Source organism: Hylobates moloch, unplaced genomic scaffold (assembly GCF_009828535.3).
Source record: "Hylobates moloch isolate HMO894 unplaced genomic scaffold, HMol_V3 SCAFFOLD_19, whole genome shotgun sequence".
Classification (NCBI taxonomy): domain Eukaryota; kingdom Metazoa; phylum Chordata; class Mammalia; order Primates; family Hylobatidae; genus Hylobates; species Hylobates moloch.
The window spans coordinates 48,734,345-48,761,206 of record NW_026652294.1 but is presented as its reverse complement, the minus strand read 5'-3'; the positions used below and the strand labels follow the sequence as shown (position 1 = coordinate 48,761,206).

General features: G+C 40.3%; 1 protein-coding gene across 9 annotated transcripts in view; it reads left to right on the top strand.

Annotated features, from left to right (window-relative positions):
• The window catches only part of TANC2 (tetratricopeptide repeat, ankyrin repeat and coiled-coil containing 2), a 486,082-nt gene that overhangs the window by 426,685 nt on the left and 32,535 nt on the right, over window positions 1-26,862 (top strand). For all 9 annotated transcript variants that reach the window (XM_058432006.1, XM_058432005.1, XM_032138883.2 and 6 more), the window contains 3 exons: window positions 11,070-11,178; window positions 20,027-20,149; window positions 20,691-20,927. In XM_058432006.1, the coding sequence (XP_058287989.1) occupies window positions 11,070-11,178; window positions 20,027-20,149; window positions 20,691-20,927 (469 nt within the window). The remainder of the gene's footprint in view (window positions 1-11,069; window positions 11,179-20,026; window positions 20,150-20,690; window positions 20,928-26,862) is intronic.

The following is a 26,862-nucleotide window of genomic DNA, read 5'->3' as shown; positions in this document are numbered from 1 at the left end:
AACTTAAAGTCCTTTTTGAAAAAACCTTTTTGAATTTTTGGAAACCCATATCTTTTTAGTTGCCACACACATTCCTACTGAGGCTCAGGAGCTACAGAACATTAAGAACCTGGCTAGAAGATGCCTTTGTCCAACTGACAGAAAGGGAAATGGAGGCATGGGGATCCTTGCCTGAAGGACTAAATTCCCCATGTCCTAAACAATGATTAGCTGATGGTATCATCTGAATTTCTCAGAGGAATTAATCTTACTGAAAATAGCACTTTATCAGTTCATCCTACAAGTTACTTTTTTGCAAACACAAAGATCCCTAGTAACACAAGAGAAACATCCATTTAAAGGAACTTCCCTCTTTCACCTTTCCCTCTTCATGGTGGGCTCTGGTAGGGAATCTATCGATGATACCATAGTTTGAATACTTTCAGCTAGCTGTGAGTTTGAAAAATTACTTCATATTGGCTAGGAATGAGTGGCAGTTGTTTGGAATAGACAGGCTTTTATACTGGAAGGCTGCTGAGGATAGAAAGTGACTCATTACTGTCACGGGACACAAGGACTCCTCCTTTTTTCTTCTCAGGGAGTGTGCTTCAACAATCTTGTGGTAAGGAATAAGAATTTCAGCTTTTTTTTTTTTTTTTTTTTTTGAGACAGGGTCTCACTCTGTTGCCCATGCTAGAGTGCAGTGGCATGATCTCAGCTCATTGCAGCCTCTGCCTCCCGGGTTCAAGTGATTCTCCTGCCTCTGCTTCCTGAGTAGCTGGGATTACAGGCATGTACCACCATGCTGGGCTAATTTTTGTGAGTAGCTGGGATTACAGGCATGCCCCACCATGCCGGGCTAATTTTTGTATTTTTAGTAGAGACGGAGTTTTATCATGTTAGCCAGGCTGGTCTCAAACTTCTGGCCTCAAGTGATCTGCTCGCCTCAGCCTCCCAAAGTGCTGGGATTACAGGTGTGAGCCACCTCGCCTGGCCTAATTGCGGTTTTTATCCCTCCATCCTTACCTTCCCTACACAAAAAAAAAGACCAAGTGCTTTTGAGTATCACCAAAGTGTCTCTCCCACATACACCCTGCTCTCTCTCCTCATTTAATAGGTCTTAGCATTTCTCACCTAGCCTGTTGCTATAAACCTCATAACTGGTGTCCCAACTAGTATCCCAAATATCTAATTTATGAGGATATTATTTGTTTCTGCCCATTTTCACTGATACTGAGATAAACAGTTTCTTAGTCCTCTTTATATTTTTTTTTTTTGTGAGACAGAGTCTTGCTCTGTCACCCAGGCTGGAGTGCAGTGGCACAATCCCGGCTCACTGCAACCTCTGCCTCCTGGGTTCGTGCCATTCTCCTGCCTCAGCCTCCCGAGTAGCTGAGACTACAGGCACCCGCCACCACGCCCGGCTAATTTTTTGTATTTTTAGTAGAGACAGAGTTTCATCGTGTTAGCCAGGATGGTCTTGATCTCCTGACCTCGTGATCTGCCCGCCTCAGCCTCCCACAGTGCTGGGATTACAGGCATGCGCCACCACACCTGGCCTCCTTAGTCCTCCTTTCTACTCTTTCTTCATCCTTCTATCCATCCCCTGTTAGCAATCCCTCAAAAAGTAATTTTCTTGTTTTATTTAAGGTAATGCTAACTACTGAAATAAGTAAACCCCAAAACCTAAGTGATTTATCACAATAGAAATTTATTTTTCACTCACATGAAGTCCAAAGGCACCACATGGTTTGGAAGAGGTCTGCCCTGTACCATTTTTCAGACACGCAGGCCAATGGGGGCTCTGCCATCTTTCACACACTGCTTCCCAGGGTAATTGTTTGTTTTCATCAACTGGCAGATGGGGGAAGACAAAAAACAGTGGAAGAGTGGAAAATTCTTCTGGGCCAGGTCTGAAGTGAATATTATTTCTGTCTGCATTTCATGAACCAGGACTGAGTCACATAACCCCACTTGAATGCAAGGTCCCTGGCAAGGAAGCCACTTGCCAACAAGAACTCTTGACTTGGAAGGGGAGCACAATCTTTGGAGGCAGCCAGCCATCTCTGCCTCATAATTCTCATCTCACTAGGTCTCTTTAAATAACCCACATTAACCTCTGTAATATAAAGACACTTCACAGCAGCACATATTATTTCCACCAAAATTATAAGATAGGCTTTAGATATTAAGCATTTTCTTGCCAGCTGGCTGTAACTATACCACTTTGTCACATCTGACCCTCACACAGAGTATCAAAGCACCTGGCCAGGCACGGTGGCTCACGCCTGTAATCCCAGCACTTTGGGAGGCCAAGGCAGGTGGATCACCTGAGGTCAGGAGTTCAAGACCAGCCTGGCTAACATGGTGAAACCCCATTTCTACTAAAAGTACAAAAAATTAGCCAGGCGTGGTGGCATGCACCTGTAATCCCAGCTACTCAGGAGGCTGAGGCAGGAGAATTGCTTGAACCCGGGAGGCAGAGGTTGCAGTGAGCTGAGATCACACCATTGCACTCCAGCTTGGGCAAGAAGAGCAAAATTCCATCTCAAAAAAAAAAAAAAAAAAATCAAAGCACCTAAGTATTATTTCTCTGAAACATTAGAAGGTTGTATATTAAGTTTGTCATCATAAGTTAATGAAATCTGTGTGACTCCATATTAGTAACTCTAACTAGAACAGTGAGAAACTATCCATGCTAGAAATATCCAGATTTATTTGTTAGCATGTTTTGGTACTACAAATAGAAACTTTAAGACTAGCTATCTCCTGGGGTGCTAAGTGAAAACCTATTAGGAAAACAAACATAATGCCATTATATATTTTGTGTAAAACAACTGTTATCCAACTTCCATACTGTTAAATGAGGATAGAGGGGAGTGATTCTTGCTTTAGAAAGGGTTTTTCTCTAAAAGACTCCATAGCTCTGAACTCTTGAGGTACAGGATCATCAAGTGACAGTAGTTCCTCACTGCCTTGTAACCCATAGTTATCCAGAAGTGAGTGTCATTTGTCTCCATTATCAAGGGACTACTCATGCCCACAAATGAGAATGCAAGTAGAATTTGCTCTCTGCTATTCTGGATACCACCTTCTCTGACTATTGTCAAAACACACATATTTATCCAGCAAAGGGGAGAAGAGAGAGTGCTAGGGGAAGGATCCTCAACTCTGACCTGTGATCGACTCTCTCCTAAAATATCTAAAATCAAATATACCTTGAATAGAAGATTTACTATCCTCCTGAAAACCTCTGGTCTACATGAGAAATTTATATTCTTCCTGTTAGCCTAACTTTTACCTTATTTCTTAGGGACCAGTTAGCTCTGTCCTTATCCTCCCCTCTGCCTGAAGTTACACTTCCAAGTTGCATTTGCTAGCAATGAATGGCATCTGTACCCCAGTAATTTTTCCCTGATCTATGGACTTCTCTTCTGGCTGCAAAGGTAGTAGGGTATGGTGTGGAAGGGTAAGGATCAGGGTTAAGGACAGGATATCACATTTCACCCCGCTACACACGTTCAAGACTAAAGTTCCATTTGAACACACAGTCGTCTTCCTATGTTTAAAGTCATTTGTGGTTACTGGTCGTTCCTTTAGTTTAGCGTTACATTAGTTACTCTGGAGAATATAAAAGAAATATAAAATAAAATACATTCACTTAATATGTCTCACTTAATTCTTACCACAGTCCTGAGAGGTAGATATTACTATCCCTGTCTCACGAAGAGGTTCAGTATCTTGTCTTAGCTTATAAAGTGTGTAAGTGGCAGAACTAGGATTTAAAAGTAGGTGTGTTTGACTTTTAGAGATGAAGAGGCAGCACTGTGAATGCCAGTAAGGAAATTTGTAAAGTAACTTTGAATCACAAGATGATATCATATAAGCTATGTGAAAATAATTATCTTCTGTCTTCACTTCCCTACCCCATGGCCTTTATGACCATATCTGAACCCATATTAAAGTTAATTATGATTACCATCTTTTTTTGTTTTTTTTTTGAGATAGAGTCTTGCTCTTCACCTAGGCTGAAGTGCAGTAGCATGATCACAATTTGTTGCAGCCTCAACCTCCCAGGCTCAAGTGATCCTCCCACTTCAGCCTCCCAAGTAGCTAGGAGCACAGGCACATGCTACCACACTCGGCTAATTTTTTAAATTTTTTGTGGAGATGGGGTCTCGCTGTGGTATCCAGGCTGGTCTCAAACTCCTGGACCCAAGCAATCCTCCTGCCTCAGCCTCCCAAAGTGCCAGGACTACAGGTGAGAGCCACTGTGCCTTGGCCTCATCATCTTTAATTATAAAGGGAAAGCATAGTTGTGCTCTGTCGTGCTTTAAAACATATCATGCTTCCTAGCGCTGTCTCTACTTTATTTCTTACCTACTCTTTCTCAAAATGCCAATCAAAAAGTGTCAAAATCATGGTTGCTGATTTTAATTATGTTAAAATTAAAGAATTCAGAGTTTATACTATACAAATGAGTATATTGTTCTTTACAGTGGTGGATTTTTTTTCACACAAATATGCTCTGAAACAAACACCAAGTTGCTAATCTTAGTGTGGTAACGGAACTAGGTTTCAGTAGAACTAGATTTCCGAAACACTGAAGTTGTCATTCTAGCTCTTTTACTTCCTAGGCGTGTGAGCTGGGTCTGTCCCTCAATCTCGCTTAGTCTCAGTCAGTCCTCTCCCATAATATTGAAAGTAGTATTTACTGCTACACCTATAGTATAATGATTTTTTGAGAATCTAAAAATTATTGGCCAGGCGCGGTGGCTCACGCTTGTAATCCCAGCACTTTGGGAGGCCGAGGCGGGCGGATCACGAGGTCAGGAGATCGAGACCACGGTGAAACCCCGTCTCTACTAAAAATACAAAAAAAAATTAGCCGGGCGTGGTGGCGGGCGCCTGTAGTCCCAGCTACTCGGAGAGGCTGAGGCAGGAGAATGGCGTGAACCCGGGAGGCAGAGCTTGCAGTGAGCTGAGATTGCGCCACTGCACTCCAGCCTGGGAGACAGAGCGAGACTCCGTCTCAAAAAAAAAAAAAAAAAAAGAGAATCTAAAAATTATTAAAGTATTTGTCTGGGTGCAGTGACTCAGGTCTGTAATTCCAACAGTTTGGGAGGCCAAGCCAGGCAGATAACCTGAGGTCAGGAGTTCAAGACCAGCCTGGCCAACATGGTAAAACCCCGTCTCTACTAAAAATACAAAATTTAGCCGGGCATGGTGGTGCACATCCATAATCCCAGCTACTTGGGAGGCTGAGGCAGGAGAATTGCTTGAACCCAGGAGGCAGAGGTTGCAGTGAGCCAAGATCATGCCACTGTACTCTGGCCCAGGCAATGGAGTGAGACTCTGTCTCAAAAAATAATTATTATTATTAAGTATTTTGATTTTTCAGTTGTTGGTGGGTTTTTTTGTTTTTTTGGTTTTTGGTTTTTTTTTTTTTTGTTGGTTTTTGAGACAGGGCCTCGCTGTGTTGCCCAGGCTGGAGTGCAACGGTGTAATCATAGCTCACTGCAGCCTCGATGTCCTGGGCTTAGGCAATTTTTCTGCTTCAGCCTCTGAAGTTACTGGAACTACAGGCACACGCAGGCACAACTGGCTAACTTTTTTGTAGAGAGAGAGTCCTGCTTTGTTACCCAGGCTAGCCTTGGACTCCTGAACTCGAGCGACCCTCCCACCTTGGCCTCCCAAAGTGCTGGGATTATAGGTGTGAGCCATCATGCCTGTCCCGAAGTATTTTGAAAACCATAAGATACACAGGTGTAAGATGTTATTATTTACTCATCCATTCTGCAAATATATACTCTTACCTAGACTCTGTTGAGGATAGAGGCCATGCTTTTTCACACGTGTGGAGTAGAGCAACATAGAACAGTGCCCTGCAGTGGGTGCTATAGTGGAGATGTGTACCAGGTACAACAGGAATCTAAGGAAGGAACCCCTGAGTTTATCAGGGGGCACCAGGGAAGGCTTCACAGAGGAGATGTTGTGAGTTGCCATTTGAAGAATGAGAAATTGTTTTTCTGATGAACTAAACAGGAAAGAGAATTCCAGGCAGAGGGAAAGCATGTTTGAAACCCTACAGAAAATTTACTCTGTCTAGAATTGAAAGGATAAGGTAAAAAAGGTAAAGACAGACAAATAGGCAAGGGACAAATTGTGGAAAGCCTTTGGATACCATGCTAAGGAATTTAAATTTTATACCAGAAGGAAAATAAAACTAGCAAATAATTTTGAGCAGAATTTTGATCAGGTTTTTGCAGTGTAGATTATTGGGATGGCCAGGGAGCAAGCAGTCAAGAATAAAATGAAGAGAATGAGATTCTTGTGATTTTTTTCAGGAGAGAAAGTATAGGAGAGGGGGGAAATAGCTAGTACGTTTTATGCCTGAGTAACTGGCAATATTTTTAAAAAAGAGGGAGAGATGGTTTTGAGGGAAAGCTCCAACTTCAAAAAGTGAGTTTGATAGTGATGGTGGTAGAGAGATCCAGCAGACTGGGAAGCAAAATTAAATCTCAGTGCTCAAGATGTCACCATGGGAGCCAATATAGAATGTACATTGCTGTTTCCCCTTATGTCCTACATACCACAAACTTTGAGTCCACTGTACTGATCAGAACCATCCTTTTAGTAATAATGTAGCATGCTTGTATTCAAGAAGAAATGAACTATAGTTGCCACCTTCATCTTATCCTTGACCTGTATTGCTTGCTGTTTCTCCTCAGTGCCTGATGCAAAAGCAAGCAGTTATCTCTAGCCAGCTGAAATGAAGACTAGAGAAATGCAGACATCTCACCATCATTTCTTAGTTATGGTGGTAAAATGAAAACACTAGGGCAAAGTCAATTCTATGTCTAACTGAAAATGCATTTCCTTGTCAAGCACAAGCTTTTCTACATTAATCCCAATAGGCATGAATTCTCATTAACAGCCTAAAGCATAGATAGTGGATCAGAGACTTATATTCAGAAGTTCTAGTCACAGTGGAACAGCTGTGGATGAGTAACTTAAAGTAATAATTCTTATACCAGGGAGGCTACAATAATTTTACTGTTAAGAGCTGGATGGAATTTTGAGATCTTGAGAGTAAGATACTTCATAAATGCTTTGTATTGTGGTCTAACTTTCATATGGTCCGTTAAAATAACTTATTTGAAAAGAACAATCTCTATTGAAAAAACTAAAATAGGCTGGGCACAGTGGCTCACGCTTGTAATCCCAGCACTTTGGGAGGCTGAGGCGGCCAGATCATGAGATCAGGAGTTCAAGTCCAGCCTGGCCAGCATGGTGAAACCCCATCTCTACTAAAAATACAAAAAATTAGCTGGGCTTGGTGGCGCATGCCTGTAATCCCAGCTATTTGGGAGGCTGAGACAGGACAGTTGCTTGAACGTGGGAAGTGGAGGTTGCAGTGAGCCGAGATCACACCACTGCACTCCAGCCTGGGTGACAGAGCGAGACTTCATCTCAAAAAGAAAAAAATAAAATAATCTATCAACTAAATTGAGTTTTCATGGGATAGATAAGAGTTCAGGGCCGGGTGCGGTGGCTCAACGCCTGTAATCCCAGCACTTTGGGAGGCCGAGGCGGGTGGATCACGAAGTCAGGAGATCGAGACCATCCTGGCTAACGCAGTGAAACCCCGTCTCTACTAAAAAATACAAAAAAAAAAAAAAAAATTAGCCAGGCGTGGTGGCAGGCGCCTGTAGTCCCCATATGTTGTGGGAGGGACCTGGTGGGAGGTAATTGAATCATAGGTACAGTTTCTCCCATGCTGTTCTCATGGTAGCTGATAATTTTATAAGTGTCTGGCATTTCCTCTGCTGGCATTCATTATCTCTCCTGCTGCCCTGTGAAGAGGTGCCTTCTGCCGTGACTGTAGCGTTTTTAAGTGTCAGTAAAGAACCTGGAACACAGGGGATGGTACAGCTCCCACCATACATAGGAATCATCAAATGGATTTCATTCCAATAAGATTTTTAAAAGGGACTGTAATTTTTGCCTTTACAGAATTTCTAAATTGTAGTGGATACCAGGTCACCTTGTTTGATTGGATAAATTAACCATAATAGAAAGGAAGTTATTTAATTGGGAGAATTTTTTTTTAGATGGAGTCTCGCTCTGTCGCCCAGGCTGGAGTGCAGTGGTGCAATCTTGGCTCACTGCAAGCTCCGCCTCCCAGGTTTATGCCATTCTCCTGCCTCAGTCTCCCAAGTAGCTGGGACTACAGGTGCCCACCACCACGCCCAGCTAATTTTTTGTATTTTTACAAAATGAGGTTTGGGGCTTGCACCCTCTGAAGCAACGACCTGAGCTGTATATTGCTCCCTTTTAGCCACAGCTGGGACACAAGGTACAAAGTCTGGAGACTGCACAAAGCAGCAAGGCCCTGGGCCCAGCCCACTAAGCCACTTTTTCCTCCTAGGCCTCCAGGCCTGTGATGGGAGGGGCTGCCATGAAAACTTTCAACATGCCCTGGAGACATTTTCCCCATTGGCTTGGTGATTCAACATTTGGCTCCTCATTAAGTATGCAGATTTCTGCAGCTGGCTTAGATTTTTCCCTAGAAAATGGGTTTTTATTTTCTCTTGCATTGTCAAGCTGCAAATTTTTCAAACTTTTATGCTCTGTCACCTCTTGAATGTTTTGCTACTTAGAAATTTCTTCCACTAGATACCCTAAATCATCTCTCTCAAGTTCAAAGTCCACAGATCTCTGGGGCAAGGGCAAAATGCCACCAGTCTCTGCTAAAGCATAGCAAGAGTCACCTTTACTCCTGTTCCCAACAAGTTCCTTATCTCTATCTGAGACCACCTTATCCTGGACTAAATTGTCCATGTCACCATCAGCATTTTGGTCAAAGCCATTCAACAAGTCTCTAGGAAGTTCCAAACTTTCCCACATTTTCCTGTCTTCTTCTGAGCCCTCCAAACTGTTCCAACCTCTGCCTGTTACCCAGTTCCAAAGTTGCTTCCACATTTTTGGGCAGCACCCTACTCTCTGCAGTACCAATTTACTGTATTAGTCCATTCTCACACTGCTATAAAGAAATACCTGAGACTGGGTGATTTATAAAGAAAAAAGGTTTCGTTGACTCACATGGCTGGGGAGGCCTCAGGAAACTTATAATCATGGCAGAAGGCACTTCTTCACAAGGCAGCACGCACCTCTTCACAAGGCAGCAGGAGAGAGAATGAGTGCCAGCCAGGGAAATGCCAGACACTTAGAAAACCATCAGATCTCACGAGAACTCACTATCATGAGAACAGCATGGGGGAAACCGCCCCCATGATTCAGTTACCTCCCACCAAGTCCCTCCCATGACATGTGGGGATTATGGGGGTTACAATTCAAGGTGAGATTTGGGTGGGGACACAGAGTCAAAGCATATCAGCCATAGAGAGATGGTTCTAAGAGTCTGCAGTTCTTAGAGGCCGTAACAAATGGGGTAAGAAAACACATCTCAAAGGTGATCTAGTGTCCTCTCTTTAATGCCAGATTTTTTCTTCTAAAAAAGTTTTATTGAGCATTTTTATATGCAGTAGACTATGTTAGGCACTATGGAAAATATAATTCAGATTTCTTTTGTGAATGTAAATAGAAATACAACCCTAAATATACATCCATGTCACGCATACATACACACATACATTAACACTTAAAGAAGTGTATCGTTAGGATGCTTTGAGCTGAAAAAAAAAAAAAAAAAAAAAAAAAAAAAAAAAAAAAAAAAAAAAAAAAAAAAAAAAAAAAACAGAAAATTCCAATTCAAATAGATTTAACAGAGCAGAAATCTGTTACCTCATATAACAAGTTCAGAATTAGGGCAGCTAATAGGGCTCAAACTTTATTTTTCTGCAATTCTTTTAGCCTAGCCCTCCTGTTGACTTTGTCCTCAAGCCAGCTGACCACATGATTTACAAGAAAACTAAGGCAGTTTTGGACATCATGGGCAGATAAGACAATATCCAGAGGCAGACAAAAGAGCTTTCTCTTTCATAAACAGATTTGGGATCTGTTAGCAAGGAGATAATGGGGAACAGATGCTATCAGGAACCTCAGTCTAGTGGAGGAGAGAGTATGTGACAGTATGGCAAACACTGTGCTTGAGGATATACAGTATACACTGGTGGCCATAGAAAGAAAGCCCTCCATTCTTCTCAGCTGGAGGGAAAGAGTAGGGGCTTGGCAGAGGCTGATCAGAGAAGACTTCACTTGGGGAAGAGGTTGTAAGTCCGGTTTGGGTCATGTTGAGTGTGAGATACTGAGACCTCCAAATGGGGAAGTACAATAGACAGTTGGATATATACTGGCCTAAGGCTGAGAAGAAAAGTCTAAATAAAGAAAAAGATACAGAATATAGGTGGTGGTGAAGGCTTTGAGGATGGATGAGCTAATCTAGAGCGAGGAAAGAATAGGACCAAGAATGAGATCCTGAGGAACACTGACATTTAAGCATGGGTGGAATGAGAGTTGCTGACAGAGACAGAAAATAAAAATGAAAATCTTGTAATGCCATCTGTGTGTGGGATGGGTGTAAGCCAACTAGAACTGACATTTTGTGGTATTTATACATGTGATTTGGATAAGGAAATGCCTAGGAACCTTTCAATACCCATTCTTTGCCCAGGAGCAGGTGCCCTTCCCCAAAAAACCAGTTGAACGATATAGTTTTGTTCGAGGTATGACTGGACCTGAAGAGTCCCCCAACCAAAGCCGAATTGGGGCATTAACATTTCTGTTAAAATGAATCAGACCGGACGCAGCGGCTCACGCCTGTAATTCCAACACCTTCGGAGGCCAAGGCAGGTGGATCACCTGAGGTCAGGAGTTCGAGACCAGCCTGGCCAACATGGCGAAACCCCATCTCTACTAAAATAGAAAAATTAGCCAGACATGGTGGCAGGCGCCTGTAATCCTAGCTACTCAGGAGGCTGAGGCAGGAGAATCACTTGAACCCAGGAGGTGGAGGCTGCAGTGAGCCGAGATTGCACCACTGCACTCTAGTCTGGGCAACAGAGTGAGACTTCATCTCAATAAATAAATTAATTAATTAATTAAAATGAATTTCTCTTTTTTTGCAGGAGTGGTCACACGTTACTTGCCTTCTGGTTTTCCCGCCAAGAGGGAAAACTAAACCGACAGCAGACTATTGAACTGGGACATCACATCCTCAAAGCACACATTTTTAAGGTAATTAAAGCAGTTGGAACCATTTTTCCCCCATCTCTAGCAGACTTTCATATGCTTTATGTAAGATACTATTTCAGTGTAGTCTCTGCCTTCTGAAGTTCTTTTGCTGCAAACTTGGTTCATCTCCCAACGTGTATGGCCTGTTCCTCCCTAGGCCTTTAGAACTACATTGTGCATCTCCCAGTGTAACAAACTGATAAGCTTTTCAGAAAATCTATATGTATAATCATTGACAAGGTGCATATACACCTATAGATGTGTGCTCCATACATGACCTATCATCTCCTGAGGACAGTCATATTGTAGCAATTAGTTGCAGGTTTTCATGTTGTCTAAAAAATCACTGAGGGCAATTACTCTTTTAATTTTTTAATAATTGTTTTAGTGACGATAATAACATTCCTGGTGCTATGATTTTCAAACCAACACTAACCTTCCTTGGGGCTACTTCCCCTAAATCTCTTTTCAAATTATATCCCAGTTTTTCTCCCATTAGTTTGAAAACCTTTAAGAACTCTATAACATCAGCTTCTCTCTCAGCCTTCAAAAGGCTGAAATGGAGGACCAAAAAGAGGACACATAATTTGTTTGTGCATGTATGCATTCATTTGTTTATTCATCACTTACTGAGGCATTAAACTAGGTACTAGAGATACAAAAAGAAAAAAGATACAATCCCTAATCTCAAGGAATTTGTAGTTCAGATAACGGTTTTGGGTTAACCCACAAAAGTGGAGAAGGAAGTTACTGTCCTAATTTTTCTATCCCACAGTCTGAGAGTTCCAATCCCTACAGCTTTTTCAGAATTCTTTTCCTGCCTCAGGATGGAGAAATATGAGTATCTTAAACAGTTCTCTGGGTCAGGCTTCCCCCACAGGATATTGTTAAAAAATGAAACCATTGTCTTCAGAGAGAAAGATGGCATTAAGGGTAACTTCAAGAGCCTAGCAAATTCTTCCCAATATATAAGCACAGAGCCAGAGCAGCCTGGTCATCAGATGGACAGAAGTGAAACCCACAGTGACAAATCTTTTATTTGAATCTTACTTGTCTAACAAATCACTGTACCAAAAATGACCTTACTTAGTAGGAGCAGAGTGGAGCTAAAATAACTGGCAAGGTATGGCATTCCAGTTTCAAGCAGACTAAAAAGAAGCTAATAATTCCATAAACTCTAAGAGCATTGTCCTGCTGTTAGCTAGTAACTGAAAGACAATAACTTAAGTATTAACCTTTTAGCATCACCATCTGCCTAGAATCAGATGCAAAGATGAAGCTAATCCCTGCCTTTGCTGCCCCATAAAATAAATACCACATTCACAGAGAAGTAGCATGAAGCTTCATTTGACCAAGCTTCATTTGACCAAGTATTTTATCCCGTACATGGAAACGTACATTTAAACATGCCCTCCTGTCATTAGCACAGTTTTATCTTAAATTGATGCAGACAGCATGGTTGCCTGAGATAAGACTGGCTCCATGTGTGATTCAAGCCATAAATACTCTAGTGTACAGCATATGGTGATGACGTGACTGCAAGCTGAAGAATGAAGACTTGGACTATAGTTTTCCTGGTGCTGCAGTTTACAGGATCCTTTAAATGCAGAGTGTTCCCTGTTGAGAGGCTTTAACTTCTCCCAAACTGCTAGAATTCTCAATCTGCACCAGCTGTGGGTCAAAGACAAATATAGACTTTACGGTTAGAAATAGTTCCACTTGAAACTTCTATTCAGCAGTGACACACAATCCAATGGGTACTTTTTTCCAATTAATTTTACATTTCTCTGGGTTTTTCTTCATAAAGGTGATGTTTGTAAATAACTCGCTTTAAAGAAGCTCCTTGGATAAGCCCCCAAGGTTAGTTTTTGCCATGATCTTAAGATACCTGAGCCACAGCTAAAGATCCCTAAGATGAGATTGCTCGTTTCTTCATGCTTTCCCTGTTTTCTTAAGTATTCAAAAATCTTGAGCAACCTTATCACTGGCTGGTAAACAGTTTTGTAAATTTAGATTCCAAGGAAGGGACTCCATTACCATTTATTGCCAACAAAAAGATCCCTTACCTGAACAATAGTTACAGATACTGAAGAGGTACTTTTTCAAGCTATTTGAACATAAAAGTCTCTTTAAGAAACCATGAGCTTAGAATTTAATTATGCGTTATTTTTGGCTACATCCTGCTGGGTAATGGGATCACACTTCTCTGCCTGTCATCTTTGTTGAATTGAACCAAACTGAAGCTCTTTTCTGCCATACTTCACAGGAACAAAGGGTCAACTCCACTAACCAGAAGAAATCAAAAGTCCATAGTACAAGTAAAGCTAATATTCCAAATCCAAAGCTATGTATTTCAGGCGTATTTCTTATGTATCTACTCCAGCCTCAGTGTGGTTCTCAGTGTTGCTTTGTGGTCCATTTACTGGACCATTTAGTTGACATTCATTTACCAAGGTCCATTCTTACTCAGCTTCTTTTCCCATTTCTTTTTCCTCTAGCTCTTAATAAAGCCAACTAATGAAACAAACAGCCTAACTTGTGAGTCACTGAAAAAGATCAAAGCTACCAAGTGTGACTTCCTTTAACTATTTTCCTCCCCTCACCAGCAAATCAATCTATATCATTATCAATTCTTACCTCTTTTTTTCTTGTTTTAGGAGAAAAGATGTTCCTATTCCTCTTTAATTGCATTATGAAATATAGGAAAGTACAGATAATTGAATCTAATCAAATATTATCTACCAGAGTTAACAAATGTTAACATTTTTCCATGTTTGCTTCAAATATTTTTATTTTTAAGAAACGAATGTAACAAATATAATAGATAACGCTTTTGTATTTCTCTCTAACCCCATTTCTCTGTCTCCCCTAGAGATAACTCCTATTCTAAATGTGTTAGGATTTAGCACATGCTAACACCCCTAACATGTTCTTCTCATCTATATTTTACACTTTTCCAATGTAGGTTCCTATTCATAAAAAATATATACAACTATTTTGGGTTTTTAATACTATGAGATTCTATGACTTTTTTCTCTTTTTCACTCCACATCGTGTCTTTGAGATTTCTCTATAGATGTAGGTCAGTGATTTTCAACTCTAGCTATACATTAGATTCTCTTGCAGAGTTTTTTTAAAAATACACACACATTCCTGAGCCTTACTCCCAGAGATTATGAGTCATTGTTCTGGAGTAGAACCTAGGCTTCATTTTTAAAATAGACTTTATTTCTTAGACCGATTTTAGGCTTATATAAAAATTGAACAGAAAGTACAGAGTTTCCACATACTTACTCCCCCAACCACAATTTTCCCTGTTATTAACATCTTGTACTGATGTGGTACATTTGTTACAATTGAGGAACCAATAGTGATACATTATTATTAGCTGCAGTCCATCCTTTATGTTAGGGTCCACTCTGTGTGTTGTACAACTCTAGATTTTGCCAAATGCGTAATGTCATGCATCCACCATTAAGTAGCATACAGCATAGTTTCATTGCACTAAAATTCCTTTATCCGCCACCTATTCATTCCTCTCCTCTTACCCTCCTCAACCCCTGGCAACCACTGATCTTTTTACTGTTTCTATAGTTTTGCCTTTCCCAGAATGTCATATAGTTGGAATCACACAACATGTAGAATGTTCAGACTGGCTCCTTTCACTTAGCAATATGCATTTAAGGTTCCTACATGTCTTTTTTGGCTTAATAGTTTATTTCTTTTTATTGCTGAATAATATTTCACGATATGGATTTACTACATTTTATTTAGCCATTCATCTATTAAAGGACATCTTGGTTGCTTCCAATTTTGGCAATTATGAATAAAGCTTTTATAAACACTAAGAGGCAGGTTTTTATGTGAACATAATTTTCAACTCATTTGAGTAAATGCCTTAGTAGTGCAATTACCAGATTGTATGGTAAGACTATTTAGCTTGTAAGACATTGCCAGACTAGTTTCCAAAGTGGCTGTGCCATTTTGCATTCCCACCAGCAGTGACTGATCAGTAGTATTTTTGAAAAGCTTCCCAGGTAATTCTAATGCGCACCCCAGCTAGTTGAGAAACCACTATTCTTTTCTTTTCCTGTTTGAAAAATCACTATTCCACATCATTAATTTAAAGATGGCAGTATAGCAAGCATGGTAATTAAGAGATCAGACTCTAAAAGCAGACTGAGTTCAAACCCTGTCTCTCTTAATTCCTGACTGTATGACTTTAAGCAAGTTGTTTAACTTTATTTTTTTATTTTTTTGGAGACAAGGTCTTACTCTTCACGCAGGCTGGAGTATAGTGGCACAGTCACAGCTTACTGCAGCCTTGAACTCCTGGGCTCAAGCAGTCTTCCCACCTCAGCCTCCCAAGTAGCTAGGACTACAGGCAAACACCACTACACCTGGCTAATTATTTTTATTTTTTGTAGAGATGGGGGTCTCACCATGTTGCCCAGGCTGGTCTTGAACTGCTAGTCTCAAGCCATCCTCCTTCCTTGGCCTCCCAAGTGCTGGGATTACCACCACTAATCTTACTAATCTTTAAAATGGGAATAATATTAGCCCTTGGTGATTGTGAGGATTTAATTCATTAACATATATATTCCTCAGGAGAGGGGCTAGGATCTCTAAAGGCTACACACATATATATATTTGGGGTTAAGAGTCACCAAAATGTAGGTGACTCTTACCTACATTTAATAGTTATATATGTAAATGTTATATATGTAACAATTATAGTAGAAGCCCCTTTCTCTTCTTTCCCTTACCGCATATCTTTCATATCTTTCCCTTACCCCATTCTCCTCCCTCCCCAGAGATAACACTTATCCTAAAGTTAGCATACATCTGTTACAGGTCTTAGACGCAATTTTACTTTAAATTTAATAGTTGGGAAAAAAGCATATAATGCTTAGTTGGATTCATAAGTGTAATGTCTTAGGAGTAGAAGAAATTGTCTGGGATTAAAAAGGACAATTTTGGAGAAGAGGGCCAAGGATGGAAAATGGTTTTGAATTAAAGGTAAAGGGAGAAAGCAGCAATCAGCTGTTTTGTCTGTTTTCGTCTATTATAGTTGCTACTTTTTCAGCTAAGATCAGAAGTGAGGTCCTGAATCAGGTGCCAATTACTTTTCCTTTTTTTAGTTGGTATAATGGAAGGAACATGAACTTTAGAGTAAAAACAGATTTGGCCTCTAATTCTAGCTCCAGTAGTTGTGTGTCTTTGAGCAAATTACTCAATCTTCTCTAGATTGTTTCCTCCTAAATAAAAATAGTGATAAATTCTACCTCCTAGGGCTGTTGTGAAGATTAGATTACATTAGAGAAGCTAAATCTGGAAAGGCCCTAGCACAGAACCTGACACATTGTAGATCTGAATAAATGTCAGATTTCCTACCTTTTTTTTCCTTCAACCATCATAAGTAAGACATGTCTTCCATTGCTAAAAGTTTCCTCTGTTAGACTATGGATATTTCTTAATGCTGATTTTTCTCTCTGAATTCGTTAATATAATTTATCGTTCCTCAAAAGGTCTTGAGGCCCACACATATTATAAATTAGGAGACTGAGGCCCAAATGGGGAGTCACAGCTAAGTTTCCTGGTCTTCCAGGATCTACAATGGAGGTGCGCTCAAGAACCTAACTTGTCTGGACTCCAACCCTGAGTAACATTTAGAATTCTACCTCAAAGATCTGGAACTATTCTATTTCACGTGTCAAAATAACAATCAGAACTACTTAGTGATGTGTTTGCTTCAGTTTTGTTTGCATGTAAACTGCACGGCCAAATGAGAATTTGTAATTGATGTCCCTGTTACTCGCACAAATTAAAAGAGCTTCTGAGTAATAATGAGCAATCAGAAGCTGCCCTTAGCCACCTTTCCTACTGTTTTCTGTTTACCCAGCTCTGGGTGCCTACATGGGTACTACAGTAGACAGATTCAGAACAGAGCCCAGCCTCCTCAAGGCCAGAGACAGTATGGACCATGTAGAAATTAGGTAGCCATTTTTAAATAATCAAAGAGGATGAAAAGGGAAATAATCTTGTGGTGTGAGGGGTTAAAACTGGATTCAGTTTCGGCCTCCCAGCATGGAATTGTGTTTCTGGGCACTCAAAGGTCTACTCTGCTAGGATTTGACCCAGCCTTTTGGCTCATGCTCTTAGGATAGAATGGAACAAGAGGATGCGTAGAAATAATTAGCACCATCCTTCCTCGTTTTATCAAGCTGTGGATTTTTTGTTGAGAATGTATAAACACTTACAGCCACTTTGATAAAGCCATGTCAAAATGTCGCAAAATATAAATATATCAACTTCTTGAGGCATATTCTATGATATATATGCATAGATGTATAAAGATACATGTACATGGATGATTATTAAAGTTATAATAGTGAGGGAGAACAAAGCCTAAAACTACCTAGTAATATGAAAGTGTTTTAAAGCCGGTAACAGTATATGGACCTTATGTGAATCCCAATTCAAACCAAAAAAATTTTAGTTCCTTTTTTGAGCTAATCAAGGGAATTTGAACACTGTTGGAATATTTCATATTATAGAATCCTTCTTAGCTTTAGGTATGTGTTAAAGAGTTCATATCTGTTTAGAGACACTGACTAAAATAATTAAATATTAACTGATAAAATATCTGGGATTTGTCCAAATAATCCCATCAAGGGAAGAGGATATGAGCAGGACTATAAATAATACAAGGTTGGCCATGAGTTGAAAATTACTGAAGTGAGGTGGTGGGTACATGAGAGCTTTCTTATACTATTCTTCTCTACCTTTGTAAATAGGTTTTAAATTTTCCTTGATAAAAAAATGTTTAATAAAGTAAATTTTACATTGTTTATATGCACTTGTGTGTATGTATTTTGCATATATATAGAAAATGTCTTAATAAACACTGATGTGTTAATAGGAGTCACCTCTTAGGATTGAGATGGGAGGTTTATTTTTAATACCATATTATTTTATTTGATTTTTATAACAAATTTGTATTATTTTTATAATTTTAAAAACTGACATGTAGAAGTCTTTTTTTCTTCTGTTTTTTGGTTGTTGTTGTTTTTTGGCTTTTTTTTGAGACAACGCCTCACGGTGTTGCCCAGGCTGGAGTGCAGTAGCACGATCACTGCTCACCACAGCCTCAACCTCCCGGGCTCAAGTGATACTCCCACCTCAGCCTCCCAAGTAGCTGGGACCACAGGCATGCACCAGCATGCCTGGCTAATATTTTAATTTTTTCGTAGAGATGTAGTCTCCCTGCATTTCCCTGGTCTCAAGCTCCTGGGCCCAAGCAATCCTCCCACCACCACCTCCCAAAGTGCTGGGATTATAGACATGTACCACTGCACCTGGCTGAAAATAAAATTTTTAATAGGAAAGTTTAATGCTTTAATTTTTGGTTGCATCAGAATATCCCCACAGGGAGAAAAAAAGGTGCCTGTGTTGGAAAAGCCTTTAAAACGTTCATATGTCTAGCCTTCCCACAGCATTATTCACCTTTCAGCCTTTCCTCTAGTGTGAGAATTCCCTCTACAAGAAGTTTTTTCCTAACCCACTTTAGAGACCTTGAACCTTCTATGGGAAGACCTTGACCACCATGACTAGAGGTCTTGTTAGATGAATTTATAACTCATAAGTAACTGACATATTCCTCCTTTGTAGCTGCCCCTTCCCTAGTATGCCGGATAAACACACCTTGCTGATTTTGGATATATGTAGGTATTCTAGGCAAGAACATTCTATATTTCAGGGACAAAGAAAGCAGAAATAGCTTAAGTTTTTAAAAGAAATACCTCCCTATATCTCTTATTACAACCCAAATTTCATTGTTAATATCTTCCTGCCCTCAGGATTTCCTTCTTTAACTGATTTGATCCAGATACTGACAGAAGAGTAAGATGACTGTCAGAGAGTGTCTAACAATCAGGAGATCTGAAGAACAAATTATTCTAACTTCCTTCTGGAGAAGCCCATGTGAAAAGGACAAACATTAGTACATGTCGTGGGACCTGTGCCAGTGATACTAGGAGAAAATTTGTTGTGGATGGCAATCAAGCCTGTATTGCTGTTTTTTCTCCTGAGAATAAGCATATGTAATCATCTTAGGGTATATTAGTTAAGGTGAAGAACACTAGCTACTATGACAAACCTGCAAAATCTCAATGACTTAACAAAGATTTAGTTCTCCTTACATCGTGGTACAGTGCAGATCTCTGGGCAGGCTCCTTCCATGTAGTAGTTCTAAAATCACCTTGGGCCTCAGAATTCTCCATTGGATGTTCTACATCTGGCCTGTAATCAAAAGGAACAATAGAAAGTGTAGAGAAATACACAGGAAGTTTTGGAGCCAAGCTTGGACATGACATATTATCTATGCCTAATTTTATTCACCAGAATTCAGTCACATGGCCTACCTAACTGTAAAGGAGGCTGGGAAATAGAGTTTTTCCAAACGTTCAGGAAGAAAATGAAATGGAAATCAGTGATCACATTGCATTATTTCTGCCACAGTGTGTACTTTAGTAACTTGAATTTAAGAGATTTATTGAAGAAGGCTAATAAAAAAGATATGGAAAAATAAATTATATCCAGATATAACAGAAAAGAGAGGTGTTGAGTAGATGTGTTGCTAAGGGCTGCAGAGATAGGGACTGTTTAAGTTAGCTTGTTCCTGCAGGACTGGTCTTTGTCCCCCCACCTAGGCTTTGCTTGGCGTGAACATTGTTAGGGTGAGACTCCGCTCTCATGCATTAGTACTAAAAACAAAGAGGCCACTAATTCACCACTGATGCTACTTTTTTTGGTTGGGCTACTAATTTAATTGTCTGTATTTCTTATTCAGGGTTTGAGTAAAAAAGTTGGTGTATCATCCTCCATTCTCCAAGGTCTCTGGATCTCCTATAGCACAGAAGGTCTTTCCATGGCACTGGCGTCTTTACGAAATCTCTACACTCCAAATATAAAGGTAAATTTATAAAGAAATTATAAATATGATAAGGAATTACTATGAAAAAATAAAACTAGAAGGACATTAAGTAGCTATTTATTTGATCTTTGACTTGCCTCTTATTAGCCTTTTATTGATAATTTATTTTAAATTGTTAAATTTTATTCTATAAATTAGAGACTAGCTCCATTGTCCTCTTACCTTCTATAAGCTGACTCTGACATATGGGATCAGGTCCTGCTGGTTCCAAAGAGTAAATTGATCTCATGTAGCCTTTGTCTTGGTAGGAGCTTTTCTGACCAAGAGCTCACGTCGTAGAGACTATGTTCACCACTACAGTATGGGAGGCAATTGCTCTAGCTACTACGCCGTTTATGTAAAGGAGATATTTACATTATCTACCAAAGGAAGAGAAAAAGGAGCAAATGAGATTATAAAATAAAGCAATTACTAAATGCTACTAGACTCTGTTGTAGAATGTTAGATGGTTTAATAAAAGATGACTAAAAGGATGTGACTCCTGTTCGTCTACTTATTAGTTCTGTTTATTTATTTCTAGGTCAGCCGACTGCTGATTTTGGGAGGTGCCAATATTAATTACCGGACAGAGGTTTTAAATAATGCTCCAATTCTATGTGTTCAGTCCCATCTTGGTTACACAGAAATGGTAGCCCTGCTGCTGGAGTTCGGGGCCAACGTGGATGCCTCTTCTGAAAGTGGCCTGACTCCCCTGGGATATGCTGCAGCAGCAGGGTACCTGAGCATTGTGGTGCTGCTGTGCAAGAAACGGGCCAAGGTACTGTCTGCCCAGCTCTGCTGCTTTTCTTCCCTTTTTCTTTCTTTTCGATACATACTCTTTCTTATCTCCAATGTTACCTCATGAGTCTGGGTAGAGTATATCAAACCGTGATGGAGAGCAGATCAGAGAGAGTGCTGGTTCTGCATATGTGCAGGGCTACTGCCATCCATGCTGCAGGAGCACACAGTTCTAAACCCTTTGAGAGGGGCTTGGGAAACTGCATTTATCAGTAACCACAAAAAGTTTCTACCTAACAACCCAGAAATGATCTATTGAGCTCAGAAGAAGCCTCTTTTTAACAAAGACAGGAAGGAGAAGTGAGGGAGCAAGGAGACTGCAGTGGCAGGTCTGGACCAAATGACACCTTCAGGCTCTAAGCCTTTCATGTGTAGAGAAGAAAATTTAGCCCTGGAGATGAGAACAGGACCAGACCCCTCATCCTGTCCTTGAAGACCACCACTCTAGAGATACAGGGAGAAGATGATTCTCCCTATTTATACTCCGACTGACCGAGGGCACCTCAAAGTGCTTCTGTTAGTACTGATCAGTTCTCTGAAAACATTTCCAAAATATGTTTGCTTTATGTATAAAAACTCAGTTTCACAATATTGGTGAAAAGAAAAATGCTGGCCTCACAAATGTAGGCCTCTGGGAAAAAAATGTTGGCCTGATAGTATTTTGTTTCAGTCCTGAAAACAAACTGAGGACTTTAGTGGTTTCATAGTGAAATACAAGTCATAGTATGACTTCATTCTGCGGTGTCCAGTGCTAGTACCAGGGGAGAAAGTGGGACTCCTCCACTCCTTTGGGAAGTGAGACATAGGCCTCTCAGTGACATCTCAGAGCCTTAGAAGTTTACTGTAGCATAGTGATTGTCCACCTGTGACATCCCATTCATTTGAATGGACACCTCTAGAAACAATGATAACTGGGCCTCATTACTAGTTTTGTTTTCTTTTTAGAGACAAAGTCTTGCTCTGTTGCCTAGGCCAGAGTGCAGTGGCATGATTGTAGGTCACTGCAGTCTTCAGCCTCCCCAGTAGCCAGGAGTATAGGTACGCGCCACCACACTCAGCTTTATTTTTTTCCTGTTTTGTAGAGGCAGGGTCTTGCTATATTGCTCGGAGGTTTCCTAAAACTCCTTGGATCAAGAGATCCTCCCACTGTGGCCTCCCAAAGTGCTAGGATTACAAGTGTGAGCCACGGCACCCAGCCCTTCTTACTATTGCTGTCACTTCATATTCTGATCTTAGCTGGGTCTTTCCTGCTGCTCAGCCCTTACACTGCCAAGCCATCCTTTTCTTCATCTTTCATTGTTTTCCCCAGAGCAGAAATGTAACTCATATATACTTCTTTCAAGATCCTATCATGCCTCTTCTGCCCTTCATCACTGTGATCAAGCTCATCTCAAGGTGCCTGTATCTCAAAACTCTTATCAGTTCTTACCTATGCTCACCTCTACTTTGCCTTAAAGAAGGAAGTACTTACCTTCCTTTACAGAGCAATTGTCTCCACCTCTGCACTCTTAACCCACGGTGTTGCTCATTCTCTCACGTTATTTCATTCTTTTCTAAATTCACACTACCTTTTTTCTCAGTTTCTACAAGCCTATGAATGTAGAACCTACCTAACCTAAAAAAGAAATGTTCCTCTCCCTTGCTAACCAGAAGCAACATCCCATCTCTTCCCTTTCAGCTCTACCAAACCTGTCCTAAGAGTCCTCTATACTGGCTACATTCACCTCCTTATTACTCCTTAACCACTTGCATTCTGGCTTCCATGAATGAGAGAGGAGGCAATTCATTAAAATGATAAGCTTTAGGATCAAACACAACTGGGTCAAATCCTGTGTCCATACTTAGTTTATACGAGGACTTGAACAAGTCACTTAACCTCTCTCAATCGCACTTTTCATCTATAAAAAGGGTGTTAAAAGAGTCAGTGTAAGCATTGAAAGAGATAAAGCCTTTTTTTAAAAGAGGTGTTAAAGTCTTTTTTAATCTTATATAGTGCCTAATAAATAGTATCTGTGAAAAAGAAAATAACGCAACCTCCCTACATTCTACCAAGCTACTCTTTTAAAAGTCACTGATGACTGCCAGTCACCAAATAAAGCAGCTTTGTCTCATTCCTCACCTCTGTGAGCCCCTCCGTAGTATTAGCAATAATAAACTTTTTTAGACAGAGCCTGGCTCTAAATGCCTAGGCTGGAGTGCAGTGGCACATTCTTGGCTCACTGCAGCCTCTGCCTCCCGAGTAGCTGGGATCACAGGTGCACACCACGACACCTGGCTAATTTTTGTATTTTTAGTAGAGATGGGGTTTCACCATGTTGGCCAGGCTGGTCTTGAACTCCTGACCTCAGGTGATCCACCCACCTTGGCCTCCCAAAGTGCTGGGATTACAGGCATGAGCCACCGCGCTCGGCCAGTAGTAAACTTTTAATGTCATTTCCCACTTCTCTGGCTGCCCCTCTCTTCTTCTTCTGCTAGAACCGTTCACTAAGATCCTCTGGTCTTCCTTCCATCCTCATACTCGCCATGGCTTCAGCATTAAAGTCATAGGCTTTGGCGTCAAACCCGACTGGGTTCTAGTTCTCCTACCTATATTTTGGTGACTCTTAACCCCAAATTGCTAATTTCTGAAAATGTTTTTGAGCTGTAGTTTCACATTTGTAACTACTTCCTTGGCAGGCATGTTCAGATCCCTGACTAGTTAGTTCCTCAGATCCAGCTTTCTAAAATCACTCATCTTTACCCTCCTCTTTCTGGATTTTCAAAGTCTGCTAATGTAGCCTCCGTTTTTCTCAGAACTAGGGAGTCATTGACATCTTTCCCTCCTTTGCCCTTCCTAATTCATTTAGTGGCCAGTACTTTTCAATGTTATCCTCAAAAGAGCTTGAGAAGCTACTCCTTGGTGTCCACCCCAACTGCCACTATCCTCCTGAATTATTCTTGGAGTCTTCTTATGTAACAAACCCCTTTTTCAGATTCTCATCTCAACTATTACACACCGTCCCCTTAGCTTTTGTAGAACTTTTATTTTGAAGTAATTTTAGACTTTCAAAGATATTGCGAAAATAGTGCGGAGACCCAACACAAAGAAATGATACACGTTTGAGGTGATGTGTATGCTAATTGCCCTAATTTGATCATTACACATTGCATACATGTATCAAAATATCACACTGTACCCCATATAGTGCGGAGACCCAACACAAAGAAATGATACACGTTTGAGGTGATGTGTATGCTAATTGCCCTAATTTGATCATTACACATTGCATACATGTATCAAAATATCACACTGTACCCCATAAATATGTACAATTACTATGTGTCAATTTAAAATAATAAAAGCAAATAAAATAATTCTCTTGTAGGCAAAAAAAATGCATAGAGTTTCTGTATATCCTCCATTCAGCTTCTCCTAATGTTAACAGCCTAAGTAATGGTAGTCTTATTATCAAAACCAGGAAAGTAATTTGGTGATAATACTATTAACTAATCTACAGACCTCACTGAAGTTTGTCCAACTGTCCCACTGATAATCTTTTTTGCATTAGAGAATCCAGGTCAGGATCCCACATTACATTTAGTGTTGTGCCTCCTTAGGCTCCTCCAACCTGTGAGAGTTTCTCAGTCTTTGTTCATCTTTTATGAGCTTAACAGTTTTGAAGAATACCAGCCAGTTGTTCTGTAGAATGTTTTTCAATTTTAGTTTATCTAATGTTTTCTCACTGTGAGATTGAGTGTATATATTTTTGGCAAGAATACCACGTAAGCAATGCTGTACCCTTATAAAAATGCAGCACTAGAAGTCCCTGCTGTTGATAGGTCTTATTACAGGTGGTGTTAACTTCAGTCACTTGGCTACCCTAGACCTGCTAACCAACACACTGATCATATATCAGTGATGACACGACATTGTCCGAGAAAGTACGTACCAAGGCCACCACACAATACCTGTCCAAAAAGGCCTCCGATACGGAATAATCTTCATTATTTCAGAAGTCTTTTTCTTCGCTGGATTCTTCTGAGCATTTTATCTCTCTAGCTTAACCCCTACTCCAGAGTTAAGAGGACATTGACCCCCAACAGGCATCTAAGATAGTGTCTTCCAGGTTTCTCAGCTCTGAAGTTACTGTTTTTCCTTTTATAATTAAGAAATATCTTTTAGGGTTATGGTTTTGAGACTAGAAAGATAGACATCCTGGTTCTTGTCATACTTTTATTCACTAATATTAGGATCCATCAGTGATTCTTGCTGCAGTAATTATTATTATTATTATTATTTTTGAGAGGAGTTTCACTCTTGTTGCCCAGGCTGGAGTGCAATGGCATGATCTCAGCTCACTGCAATCTCCGCCTCCCAGGTTCAAGTGATTCTCCTGCCTCACCCTCCGGAGTAGCTGGCATTACAGGCACCCACCACCACACCCAGCTAATTTTTGTATTTGTTAGTAGAGATGGGGTTTCACCATGTTGGTCAGGCTGGTCTCGAACTCGTGACCTCAGGTGATCCACCCGCCTCGGCCTCCCAAAGTGCTGGGATTACAGGCATGAGCCACCATGCCCAGCCACTGCAATAATTATTGCTTTGATGTTTGCCTGACAGTGATTTTCTACTTCCATCATTCCCTCAACATTTATTAATTGAAATGTTACTGAAAGGGAAAGCGATCCTTTCTCCCCCATGTATTTATTCAAGTATTTATTGATATTACTATGAAGTCATGGATATTTTATTCCATAGCCTGAAATCCATTACCATTATTATTCATTTTCATTGTTCACATTGCCCCAGATTTGGCCATTGGGAACTCCTTCAAACTGATTCCTATGTCCTTTCAACTTCCCTTTATTAATTTTTTAGCATTTTCTGACTTTCTGACACCACAAGATGTTCTAGTCTCATCTCTTACCCCAGTCCTGGAATCAACCATTTCTCCAAGGAGCCATGGTTTCTTTTATCCATTCGCTTACTTTTTGAAAATACAGTTCTGAGCATGAAAACACTCAATGACTTCACTGCCTATTGGTTACAATTCAGACCACTTAGCCTGGCATTCAGAAATATCCATGCTCTGTCCCAAAAGACCTTTTCAGCCTTAGAGTTTAAGCTTCCCTTTCATGTGCCCTACTCTTACAAAAAGTAGAATACATTAATCATTTTCCATCTCAGCCAGTCAAGATAGACCTTTCTGTCTGAATCTGTTCCTGATTCTAGCCAGAAATTAATCTTTCCTTCCTCTGAAATGTTATTTCACTTTTACTTTCCTTTAAATTTATTGTATACTCCTTTGTTGGACAGGCTCTTGTCACATTGGTCACATCTCCCCTACCTTGTTGGAGAGTACTTGAGAGCAGAACCTATATATTACTGTCTTATTCACCTAAGTGGTACTTTGCCACATACTCTGTATTCAGTAAATATTCACTATGTGGATGGCTGGGTGGAACTGAAGTCAGTAGGAAAGCCAGAAACAGAACTTATATTTTCAACTGATCTAACTACCACAGGACAAGTACCACCTACCTACCAGAAAAGGCTACTCATCTAATGAAAGGCTACTCATCTGTTGAAACGAAGGCCCTTCTGGTAAATCAATCTTGATCAGGGTCTTCTTTCAGCCTAAACTTGTAACCAACACTGAAATTATAAAGACTGCTATTGATGCAATCAGCCAGAAGTGCCTCTAGCCATTTGGGGCAGATCTTTGAGAGTCTTCCCTCCTGCTGGAAGAGAGAAGCAGACTTTGCCAAAGTTGGGTGGTCAAATGATTCATGATGTAAGATGTTTTGCTTCTTTGGAAGGCCAAAAAATTGTAGCTTCATAAAGTTTTTCTTCCCTTTTTTGATTTCAAAGATAATTTTTTTTATGCCAGCAGAGCTACCAGTTTCTCAAATCTTGGTCTAAAAAGAACTATTTG